We start from the raw sequence: 13,036 nt of genomic DNA on the forward strand, positions 1-13,036 counted from the left end.
ACTAAATCCGCATGTGGTGAGAGATCACACAAATCTCAAACCCAATGGGACTCTTTTCTTCTCCAATTAGGATGGAAAGAGCTCGCAATTCTAGGTTGATATTATACGAAATAATACCGGCCAAGTGCGAGTCGGACTCGCGCACGAAGGGTTCCGTATCATTACGCAAAAAAAATCACGTTTGTTGTATGGGAGCCCCACTTAAATATTTATTTTATTCTGTTTTTAGTATTTGTTTTTATAGCGGCAACAGAAGACATCATCTGTGAGAATTTCAACTATCTAGCTATCACGGTTTATGAGATACAGCCTGGTGACAGACGGACAGACAGACAGCGAAGTCTATAGTAATAAGTTCCCGTTTTTACCCTTTGGGTACGGAACCGTCAAAATGTTAAGTGTACAACATTGAATAAAATGACCCCAATGGATTTAAAGAAAAATTGTTTCTAACGGCTCGGCCACGACGTTGCGCGACTGACGACGGCGGCGGCAACCATAGGTTGGAGCGAGACACAGAGACCTTTCGTCCCCACCATAGAGTAACTTATACTAGAGCGGTACTGTCATAGTAAATTTTGTAACCCCAGTAAATTCACTGCCATCTGTCGACACACTTTAAAACTAAAAATAAAGATTTATAAAAATACGATAAAATGTATTTAAATATAGATAAATGATTTTTTTTATTTGCATTAATTATTTTTATGATTTTGACCCATGTTCTTTCACTGATATGCGTTAAAATTGTTAAATAACAAACGAAACCGTCAACGCCATCTATACGACTGTAGGCCAAAACTAGTAGCGCCCTCTGAACGAGAATCAAATTTTCTTGATTTTCGAGGCACCTTTTTTCCTTAGACTGTATCCATCTATTACGGAGTTATATCTATCTTTGGTCCCCACCTATGGTTGTCGCCGCCGCCGTCGCCAGTCGCGCATTGTCGTGGCTGAGCCGTAAGGCTGCGTTTCCACAAGAGATATGCGAGGCTTGTTTGCGGGGGATGTATTTGTTAAGAACCAATAGAGACACTTCATTTGTTTTGGGCTTGTGCACAAATCACGCGAGGTTTTTTGGCTCCTTTTTTAACCCCCCCCCCTCCCCTACCCCTTCGGTGATATATGGTGAGGTTCTTGGCTACTTATTGTCGCTTGTCAGTAAGGCGCTATTTCCATATAACTTCAATTAGAAATCAACCTTATCGACAACCGACAATGTGGTACCTTTTGGTTGAAAACGTCACAAATTTTGTTGTAGTGCACATTTTAATACCCAAATAGCGTTACGAAGCATCTACCACTTCCACATCTAACATTAAGGGACAATACATCTATCTTCCAGGGGTTTTTTAGTATATTAGATAAGATACCACTTAAACTACTTTCTCAACGGGATTAGCTAATATCTTTTAAAGCAGGAATTTACGAAAAAAACCCAAAGATAAAAATTTATTAGTTAAAACGAATGCAAAGATCACACGCAATCCAACAATAACTTATTGGATTAAAATCTATGCACATATTTGCATTGGCGTCTATTAATTAGGTTTTGCGTTATATAAAAGCGACAAATGACAGGCTGAATTTATTGTCACATTTCATAACAAGACATTGTTTCGGTTTATAGAAAAATAACCTTACAGTACATATGGTGCTACTTTCTCGCACTAGAGCGTAAAAGAGCACTTTTCGTGGATATGTCGAAAGTTTAAAGGGCCATATGTACTGTAAAACGTTGTTCGATAAACGTGCGAATAGGTAATTCGCAACTCATGTCGATTTAAAACACTCCCTGTGGTCGTGTTTTAATTTATCGCCACTCGTTTCGAATTTCCTCTTTTCCGCACTTGTATCGTAAATAACTCCAAAGTGTTTCATACACAGAGTGTGTTTACCTAACCTCTACCCTCCATAGTTTACTGTCCCGCAATATCCACTTTTCAAATACTTAATTGTCATCTGCCACTTTTATACTTGAAGTGTACGAAATTAAACTATCGTGAGACATATTTCAAAATTAGATCAGTACGGTTTCACTCACTATTATTTTTAGTCGCTTTTGGCGACATATTTCGGATTCTTCAGGAATCCTTCCTCAGGCACGAGTGTCCGCCGACCCCGCCGACGAGGCCGAGTGTGTGGCGTGTGTGTGTGTGACGTGACTTGAAGTGTTGTTAAAATGTAGGTATAGTAGTAATAAAGTGTTACCTATGGGAAGACTGGCGGCAGAGTTGGGCATGGATGACGAGCCTCCGCCCGGCGACGGTGGCGCCGTGAGCGCCGACAAAGCCTGTTGGAAAATACAGTTAAAAAACCGGCAAAGTGCGAGTCGTACTCGCCCACCGGTTCCGTACTTTGTAGTATTTGTTGTTATAGCGGAAATACATCATCTGTGAAAATTTCAATTGTCTAGCTATCACGGTTCATGAAATACAGCCTGGTGACAGACAGACAGACGGACCGACGGACAGCGGAGTCTTAGTAATAGGGTCCCGTTTTTACCCTTTGGGTACGGAACAAAGGGTTCCGTACCATTACACAAAAAACCGGCCAAGTGCGAGTCGGACTCGCCCACCGAGGGTTCCGCACTTTTTCGAATTTGTTATGTCTACAACAACAAATACTAAAAAGTACGGAACCCTCGGTGGGCGAGTCCGACTCGCACTTGTCCGGTTTTTTACATGTATATTTTTGATGGGTTGTTTTGCTTTCTGCAATAAAGATTAAATTAATAAAGATCAATACACACCATATGCGAGCTAGAGCAGTCAACGTGAGGCAGCGCGATCTCAATTGACGCACATTTGCTGTTGGACTTCTTTTTACGGAGTCCGAACTTGCGCCGGTCCTTCTTCACGTTCGGTGAAGCGCCCTCTAGTGACACCTGCTTTAATGTTTTTTTAATTAATTTGTTGACTGCTTTATAGCGAAAAATTATTAACAATAGAAAATCGAATTTAAACTGTTGTGAGATATACTAACATTAAATCATTTTACGATTGAGAAAGGAGACCTAGGCTCTCCGAAACATGTCGCGCGAGTGACTAAAACAAGTGAGTCTAAACCGTAAAATGATTTAATGTTTAACAATAGAAAAGATGTAAAGTTTAAAGTATAAACACAGGGCGGATACGCTATACATCAAAAATCATTTGCGTTTCTATGTGTGAACGGCACGTCTGTACACGCGTCATGCGTCATAGTGTAAGTTGCTTAAAAATAGTACAGAGTGGCCGGCAAACGGCCGTCAATCTGGTGTCGCGGGGCGAGGTAATTCGAATCGGGGCGGGGCGGTGCGTGGCCGTTCTGTATGATAATACTATTACTTATTCTGTGCTATAAATGTCTACTGACATGTATAAATATAATAGTTAGACCAAGATAAGTCTGCAACGATTTTGATAGCACACGCAGTGCGTTATTTTATGACGTATAAATATGACGTTTTCAACGAAAAGGTACCACATTGTCGCTTGTCGATAAGGTTGATTTCGAATTGATGCTATATAGAAATAGCGCCTTATTGATAACCGACAATAAGTACCCTTTTGGTTGAAAATAACACAAATAATACTTGCACTGCGTGTGCTATCAAAATCGTTGCAGACTTAATCATAATCATAATATTTTTATTCAAAATAGATTCATACAGAACACTTTTTGAAAGTCAAAAAAAAATCGTAGAGAATAATTAAAAATAGTTGACATTGAATATATGGGTCTATTAAAATTAGATAATATATATTATATTATATAATATATACTTTTCTTGGTCTATCTCTTATTCCGGGAACAAATGTTAAAATTAAGTATTCAAACAGTATGTGATATTCAAACAAAATGATACTAACAAAAGATCATAAATTTTCAGATTTTTCCTACAACGATTCTCCAATTTTCTTTACTATACACCTCCTTATATTCCTTATTAACTGAATCTGAAATAAATACAAAATGGCGGTATTCTTTTCCAAGCAAATAATATAATAACAATAATCCAGCCTATATACATACGTCCCACTGCTGGACACAGGCCTCCTCTCATGCGCGAGAGAGCTTGGCCTAGTCCCCATGCAGTCCCGATGATATTTCGTACATCGCGTCACTATCTACTGGCATATTTAATTTCTATTTTATTTTAATATAGTCATAAAAAGTCTGCTCGTGTTATTTATTTCATCAGTTATACATTTTTTGAAACTTTGGGAATGTATATATATTTATACCCTTGACTGTACATGTGCCCTGTGAAGACAAATTGTACAGTCAGCAGCAGAAGTTGCTAGTGTTCAAAATATTCTGCACTCTTATTCAACAAGTTGTGCTCAGCCTTTTAAACACCCGCGTTGTTACTTCTCCTATTGACTATGGGTGGGTCAGAAAAAATCTAGGTACTTACATCTGTGTCGTGATGGTGCATGTTCTGTATCTCCAGCATCGCGTCCAGCAAGCGCTGGAGCTGCTGGACGGACAGCTGGGCTTGCCCCAGCTCTCGAGACGCGCTCTCCAATGGGCCACCTGATTCTGAGACAAAAATAGTTTTTAATTATTTTGATAGCCGTTATTTGTTCCAAGGATGTTCAATTGGCATTTTTTATACATTTAGTTCAAAGTAAATTTTATCATTATGTATTCTAGATTGTACACTTTTAGCTGATGCAAACGAATAACGTTTTTAATCACATCTTAATAGCCTAGGGCGCCAGGGCGGACACACCATACATCAAAACCGGCCAAGTGCGAGTTGGACTCGCGCACGAAGGTTTCCGTACCACGCAAAAAATGGCAAAAAAAATCACGTTTGTTGTATGGGAGCCCCACTTAAATATGTATTTTATTCTGTTTTTTTTATTTGTTGTTATAGCGGCAACAGAAATACATCATCTGTGAAAATTTCAAATGTCTAGCTATCACGGCTCATGAGATACAGCCTGGTGACAGACGGACAGACAGACAGACAGCGGAGTCTTAGTAATAGGGTCCCGTTTTTACCCTTAGGGTACGGAGCCCTAAAAATCACTTGCGTTTCTATGTGTGAACGGCACGTCTGTACACGCGTCATGCGTCATAGTGTAAGTTGCTTCTGAGCGGCCGGCGAACGGCCGTCAATCTGGTGTCGCGGGGCGAGATAATTCGCACCGGGGCGGGGCGGTGCGTGGCCGTTCTGTATGATAATACTATTACTTATTCTGTGCTAGAGCAGGGGTCGGTATTCCGTTTCTGGATACAAATAACAACCATGCAAGACACAATACTTGTTAATAATGATGCAGGTTCATGCAAAATAAATAAAAATTAATTGAAACTGGCATTCAAAACATCACAACATTTAAGCAGTGTCAATAAGCAAGCATAGATTTTTCTACCAGATATGTTTAAGATAAACGAAACTTAAGTTCACAAATTAATGATACTGAGTACCTATCATAACAGAAGGATATCTACGTTTTTAGCACATAGCCGATAGAAACGCAGATTTTTAAAAGCGTAAAGGCCAGGTATGCCAGGGTCTCTATTGTTTGACATAATTATTAAAAGTCATAATGTAATGATTGTCATATTATCATTAGTCATAATTTGGTTTTTTCAGAAACGCGTAACTTTTCAGGACCGTCGACGCAAGCTCCTGATGACGCTCCTCGGTACGGAGTGAAATATGTCGAGCGTTTTCGACTTAAAATACGTGAGTGACCCGTTATTAATATGTTTAATATGTCCGTGTCTCACGGAAGTTTTGTTATTAAAGGTCATCCAATTGCGAACAGTGACAAGTCCAACTTACCGACGATCCATCCCGCCAGTCGGCCGCCAGGGGTGCCCGACACGAACCCGGCCTGCGGGCCGCGGATGGGGGCGCCGTTAGGGCTAATCAGCCCTATGGAAAAACACAGTTTGGAGTTGTATGGATTGATTATGTTAAGCCAATTTTTTTGTAATTTTGAGGATTAGTTTATTATGAGTTGATAGGTATGACCCAGAGTTGGGCGTTATCTAGATAATTATTTCAAATAAAATCATTTCAAATAAATTTATTCGAAGATAAATTCAATCACAAATAGTGCGTTGACAACTTTTTTATTTAGATAAATTATCTAGATGAAGATAACTGGCCTCGTTTGTTATTGAAGTAAGCTTATAATAATAAACATGGAGACTATATAAAGGAGCCAAATCTCTATGTATGAACGGTGTCCATCAAAAAACAGTAATTAGGCGGCGCCACCATACACCGAAATACTACCAAAAACAAGCTACGTAATTTGGTCGGGTTATTTGTTGCCTTATATGGTTCATGTTATACTCATGTCCCAGAGCCTAACTAGCGCCACCGGAGAAATTAGGAACTATTATTTAAAGCTGAAAGCGGTCACTTTTGCAACAATTCTGCCATAAGAGATTGGCATCCTTTCTATACCGTCCATAATAATAAATTTATAGAATGTCACGTCGGGTCAAACCGTCACACTGACACTGTACTACTGACATTCATCTCTTATTTAAAATCCCAACTAATTTATCTAGATAAAAAAACCGGCGAAGTGCGAGTCGGACTCGCGCACGAAGGGTTCCGTACCATTACGCAAAAACGGCAAAAAAATCACGTTTGTTGTATGGGAGCCCCCCTTAAATATTCATTTTATTCTGTTTTTAGTATTTGTTGCTATAGCGGCAACAGAAATACACCATCACGGTTCATGAGATACAGCCTGGTGACAGACAGACAGACGGACAGCGGAGTCGTAGTAATAGGGTCCCGTTTTTACCCTTTGGGTACGGAATCCTTAAAATGAAACTGATCTAGATAAATTCTAAATAACAAATGACGGATTATTTAGTTATTTCAAATAAGAAATGATTTAGTTATCTTCCCGGTTATTCATAAATAGAATTTTTTTGCCCAACTCTAGTAAAGATTTTATTGAATTGGGTAGACGTATAGTCTCAAGAAAATTTGTGCTTTAAATTTGGCAGCTGATGTAGATGGCGGTATATGGCGCTGTGGCAGGGGGGCGAAACTGATCCTTTCGGGCATTCTCGGTTCCGTTCGGCTCAGCATTGCTACGAGCAATTATTAGGGTTGACATAACTTGACTGCCCTTTGCGTGCACGGCCACAGATAAGATAATGACTTAAATGTTGACAACCCTAAATAGCCGAAAGGGATAGTGCCATACATAAGAAAGGGACAACATGATTCGTCGCTGTCAAACTTCGGTTTTGTGGGAAGTTTCCTTTCTGTACGGTTGCACTATTTTTTATTCTGTGGCTGTGGTAACTTTAGCTATCAAAAATGACGATTGAGTTCGACAGTCATGTTACCACCAAACATCGCGCCATCGATTTTATAAAAGATAAACTTTTAGGAAAGCTACGAAAACAGGTATCTTTATATGGAAATTTCTCGCGATTGAATTGTTCTTAAGTGTAGTTATTTTAATCAATCCATAATACTCCTTAAGGAGCGGTGCAGGAAGGAAAGAAACAGGACAGTTAGCTTAGAACTACATAAAAATTAAAAATGGATACACATTACTATACTATAAACTCACATGAAAAAAAATGGAAATCTAATAGAGGAAATTGAAATGTCTATGTTTAAACAGCAACATTCTTAACTGGCTATTTTGAACCTTAATTATTTGCAATAAGGTTTGTAAATTGCCAGTGAAAAATGTGGACGGTTTACTAGTAGACTTGCCGATATTGAGTCAAAAGATGATTGATAAAAAATATGCGCTTTTAGACCAAGAAAATATTAATAAAACTGTTAATATATTTGTGAACACCTTAGCCGCTCCGATATATCTGATGCAGGGATGTTGCGAATATTCGCATCCGCATCCGCAACCACGGAACTTCCGCATTATTTTCAACATCTGCATCCACATAAAATCGATGCGGAGCTTAATGCGGATGCGGATGTGGAACAGGTAGGTACAGGAACGTTTTAGCGGCGGCGTAAGTGCTAGGTAATTTCGTCATTAGACAATAGGAATCTCGTTTCGTTTTTGTGATTCGTCGATCGAGCACTTTAGCCTATGACCTATGACGGACAGCGACAAGAAGTGAAAAGTTTGTTTTATTTGGACTTTAGTATAGTAATTTTTTTTTAAATAAAAATTGCTAAAGTGTAATATTTGACGTTTTTTATGTGCCTAATCTCGACATCCTCATCCGCATCCGCGGATGTGAGCCTTTAAAAATCCGCATCTGCATCCGTGTCCGCGGATGTAAAAAAATCGGCATCCGCAACATCCCTGATCTGATGGCGACCGTACGTTTAAAGAACATCATCCATTAACTCGACGCGGCAGGGACCAAAATCTAATACTTATGTTCATATGCCAGAATAGCATGCCTAAAATACTACAGAAGAAGATACGCTTAAAATTTTAAAGATATTTTTGAATTTCCTCATCAATTGTAACTACCCACTAAAATAACTTTTTAACTAGGAATAACTAGACTAAACCAATGAAAGTACAGACAAAAATCATACATACATATAACCATATAGCCAGTGCCGGCCCGAGTCCTTGATCAGGGTAGAGCGAAATCGGGTTTTGGCGCCTTTCCTTGATTTTTTTTTACCTAAAAGTAAAACGAACCGTATTTTGGGCTCGCGTCAAACTCGCGTCTTTTAAAACTTTTTTTTTTTCTTCTCATTTGCCATTTTGGCGCCCCTATTGCCATCCCGCGCCTAGAGCGGCCGCTCCACTCGCTCTACCCTAGATCCGGCCCTGCATATAGCAATTTAGGAACCTACTATTAGTTTAACTAATCTTCTCTAGACACTAGATACTACAACTATTTATCTTTTAGCGTCTTAGCTACGTTTAACAAGTTTAACAACTAACTACTTTACAGAACACGTATCTATTTTGATTATATATACTTTGAATTTTTATATTTAACAATGAACTATTTATCTAATCGCAAATAGCTTATTGAAAACTATGAAATCTACTTAATTTTTAGCTACTTTTTTCGTGTATGTACTCAATCTTTCTAGCAAACAATATTTAATATTTTATCAACGAATATATACTACACTATCAATAATTACTTTTCTTATAGTTATTAACTACCAATCATTGTAGTCATTGTCCATTTTTAACTACCGTTTTATCATTACCCAACTACTTTCATTTTCTGCAATAACTAATATTTTCATCATAAAATCCTTAATCAATAAATCAACAAAAAGATTTAAGGGTCCCCAGCAAGCTCGGTTCTCCATAAAAACGTAGTTCCGCTCTCATTTTAAAACGAGTAGCTAGTTTGCTCTGAAACTTTGTACTTACAATAGATACAATAGTAAAAAAATACAGCGAATTTAAGTTTTTCATACAAAACTTGTTTTTGCTCTATTTCGTTTGTTTCATAAACTGGAGCTATATAAACTAATTACAGACCTAGATATACCTCATGTCATTATAAGTGCAAAGTTTCATTACAATCCAACGCGTAGTTTTAAAATGAGAACGAAACTCAGTTTGTAAGGGAAGGTGAAATTCGGCCGAGCTTGCCGGGGACTCTTAATAAAACTAACCAGAACAGTAGGAGGGCTCACTAGTACATCTGTAGAGAGTTTTCAAATCATCACTCATAGCATTACCTATATTATCGCTAGAAACAGTCATAGACTCAGACCGTACCAGGTTAAAACTCGTACGCGTATACAACTGTTCTATATTAGTTATATTACTCTCCCAAATACGCTGTTCTTTCTTTTTCTGTGAACTTGAGACTGTAAGAGGAGGGGATGAGTTTGATAGTTCCTTTAAAATGGTCGAAGAATTTGAAACTGGGAATCTTTCTGGAATCTTCGCTCTAATCGGATGGGCTATCCTTATACTTTGAGGTACGTGGTGGTATTTTTTCAGCATGCATTTGATTGCATTCTTCTTAACATATTCTTGGGTTAGTTTTTTAAACCATTCTTCTTTTACATCAGTCCTTAACTCTTCTTTAACTTCGTCATCTATTGACAGAGTTTGAACTGCAATATTAGCCAATGCTTCTGCAAGAACTATTGCGCTAAGAGCTTCGTCTTTGGTCATTTTTAAACTGGGAAATATAAAGCTTGTATTAACTGCGATTTCAATTGCTCTTCTATGAATATGTCTATGTTTAGACATTGATAAATCTAACTGATCATCCTTTTTTGATTTTCGACTGTTTTCTTTTCTATAAATTCTACCAAGGAGACCTAGTCTTAGAAGATCATTACTCTCTCTCTCTTTTTCACAAGTCTTCTTTATTTTTAAATAAACGCTGTTGATATCTTTATTGATACCGGGAAAATCCTTAGAAAGGCGTATCAAGTGTTCCAAAATGCGCAAAATGAAGTCCTCATTATCAGTTTTGCGCTTTAAAATTTGCGGGGAAAAGCGGTCTGGTACAAAACCGTGCAAATCTTTAATTTTCTTTATTTTATCATGTGTTACAGGCACGTCTTCTTTGATAGAAGAAAGAAAGAAACATTGAGTATTTTGTTTATGATTTGGAATAGGCACTTCTTTATCATTTCTAGTCATGTCAACGTTATCATCACTATCGATATTTAAGTTCGCTTTTGAAGTCGCTCCACTGGAAGTAGAACGTGTGTATACATCTTCGTCATCAGGTACTTGAGAATGTCCAGTATTTTCTTCCTTTAAAATATTGTTAGACTTCAAGTATGTGCGGCCTGTATTATTTGACACAGATTTTATTTTGTCAGATGTTCCGGCTGAATTTTCGTTACAAAATCTTGAACTCGATTTCTTAAGCTTCGATTCGTTAGAATCCGGTGTTTTTTCTTTTAAATTTATTGTTACACATGTCGGTCCTAATGCGTTGTTAGTCAAATAAATATTGTCAATGTCATATTTGGAAAGGTCTATTACTATTTTATTAGAATTCATGGTCCCAGACATAATGGGCTTGGAGTTGAGGTCTTGACTTTTCAGTTCATTTCTATCTGTGTTTGGATTGTCAGTATTGTTATCTTCACGTTCGTTATCAAGTTTATTGCAGAAGAAACCAATCATTTTATCAAGTATATCCTTTAAGTTCATTGGTCCTTCACCTGCAGCAATATCTATAGTATCACCAGCAACTGCTTTTTTACAAGTGGAAACACATTTAGAAATATTATTATGTACACATTCGGTTTGGATATCGCAAATTGGCTCACATTCAACGTTTGAAGCTCTCGAAATCTCACTAGATTCAGTACTTGTCTCACTTCTGCTCCGATGATTTAGTACATCTAGATATGCGTTTAGGAAATCTTTTGCTACAGCCGTTGGTATCGCTGTTTCACTCAAAATACGTTTGAAATATTGTTGTAACAGTGGCAGTTCTGAAGAATCCGTTTGGTTTTCATTAATATCTTCAACTTTTATGTTACTTAATTTAGTTGATGTATCAAGATTATCAATAAGCGCCTTTGTTATAGCAATGTCAGTCTCTTTGCTTCTACCTTTAAACAACGTACCGTGATTAGTATGGTCATTTGAACAAGCGTATACGGTACTATTTATAAAATTTTCCATATCTTGTGAGTGTTGTGTAAATTTACAAGATCCAAGATTATTTTGAATGTTAGAAATTTCTTTATCTCTAGTAAAATACGTAATAGATGGTTTATCGACAGCTATATCTCGTTTAATACTACCTTTAAGCTTACCTTCAGTGTTTTTTAAGTAATATTGTAAAAGAGATTTGAATAAAACCTTAATGGGATGTTTTTCGCTTTCATTCAATTTGAGATTATAAAGTTCTTTTACCACAAGGTTGACATAAATGCTAGTTTTTTCCTTTCCGTTTGTATTGATATTGTAATCATCAAATAGATTAAATATTAGTTTTTCACAAATACGATCAAACTCCGATGCAGTAATGTCATCTTGTGTAGATTTATCAGTTTTATTATCGTCAACATTGGCCGCATCACAAATAATACATTTATCTTGTACATTGCGAGTTCCAAAATTACGTTTATATTTACAAAGTAACATTTGTCTTAACAACGGTTTAGTTAAAGGTGGTTCTTCCCCGGCATTCCTATATTTGACTAGATTAGTAGACTTTCTACTTCTCTTCATAGTCCACTCCTCTTCATGTCTAGCTCTGTTTTGACGTTTACGTCGAAAACAGAACAGTGCAGTTTGATCTTTATTATCAAACCACACGGGTGAATTTCTATTGGCATCACGTGTATTTAAATCGTCTATATTTAATTCTAGTTTTTCATCTCTCGATTTAGATTTTGCTTTTTTCTTCGAGCTTTCATTACTTAAGGTCTCTAAATTAGATTTGATTTTCAATTCACTAATAGACTCTTCTATATTATAACTATTAAGAGTATTCAAATCTAGATCCGTACTGTGCATTTGTTGTTCATCTATACTCAAAGCTTTAGGTACTGTTATATTCTCGCTCTTTTCAATACAATGCGTAGAACGGAGACTGCCACTTTTGTTTGGATCTATTTCCGAAATTTTTGATTTTAAAAAATCTGAACTTTCGTAAGGTATAATGCTATCTGTTCTCCCCTGTGTCTTTTTTTCATAAATCGAAGATATAGATAAGGCGAAGGACGGATTGGTTTGGGATGGGGTCAGGCTTGAGAAGGATTCTGAGCAGGACTGGGATGCTTCTACGGAAATAAAAACATTTCATTCCTATAGTTCGTTCTCGTTAAGAATGCAGTAAAACCATGATCTCCTGGCTTACGGGACAGAACAACATCAAAAAAACCGGCCAAGTGCGAGTCGGACTCGCCCACCGAGGGTTCCGTACTTTTTAGTATTTGTTGTTATTGCGGCAACAGAAATACACCATCTGTGAAAATTTCAACTGTCAGCTACTGTTCAACTAACAGCTATCACGGCTCATGAGATACAGCCTGATTACAGACAGACAGACGGACAGTGGAGTCTTAGTAATAGGGTCCCGTTTTTACCCTTTGAGTACGGAACCCTAAAAAAACAAGTTGCTTGATAACGATATGGTCTAAATATGATTATTTCTATGAGTATAC

The 13,036-nt window shown here is 37.4% G+C and overlaps 1 protein-coding gene across 10 annotated transcripts in view; it reads right to left on the reverse strand.

Annotated features, from left to right (window-relative positions):
• The window catches only part of LOC134750950 (oxysterol-binding protein-related protein 3-like), a 61,510-nt gene that overhangs the window by 29,449 nt on the left and 19,025 nt on the right, over positions 1 to 13,036 (reverse strand). For 6 of the 10 annotated variants that reach the window (XM_063686229.1, XM_063686228.1, XM_063686226.1 and 3 more), the window contains exons 7-10: positions 5,786 to 5,878; positions 4,403 to 4,527; positions 2,753 to 2,890; positions 2,212 to 2,293 (exon numbers count right to left, since the gene is read on the reverse strand). In XM_063686229.1, the coding sequence (XP_063542299.1) occupies positions 2,212 to 2,293; positions 2,753 to 2,890; positions 4,403 to 4,527; positions 5,786 to 5,878 (438 nt within the window). The remainder of the gene's footprint in view (positions 1 to 2,211; positions 2,294 to 2,752; positions 2,891 to 4,402; positions 4,528 to 5,785; positions 5,879 to 13,036) is intronic. The other 4 variants (XM_063686230.1, XM_063686223.1, XM_063686232.1 and 1 more) reach the window with 3 other exon arrangements.

This window comes from Cydia strobilella, chromosome 21 (assembly GCF_947568885.1).
Source record: "Cydia strobilella chromosome 21, ilCydStro3.1, whole genome shotgun sequence".
Taxonomy (NCBI): Eukaryota; Metazoa; Arthropoda; class Insecta; order Lepidoptera; family Tortricidae; genus Cydia; species Cydia strobilella.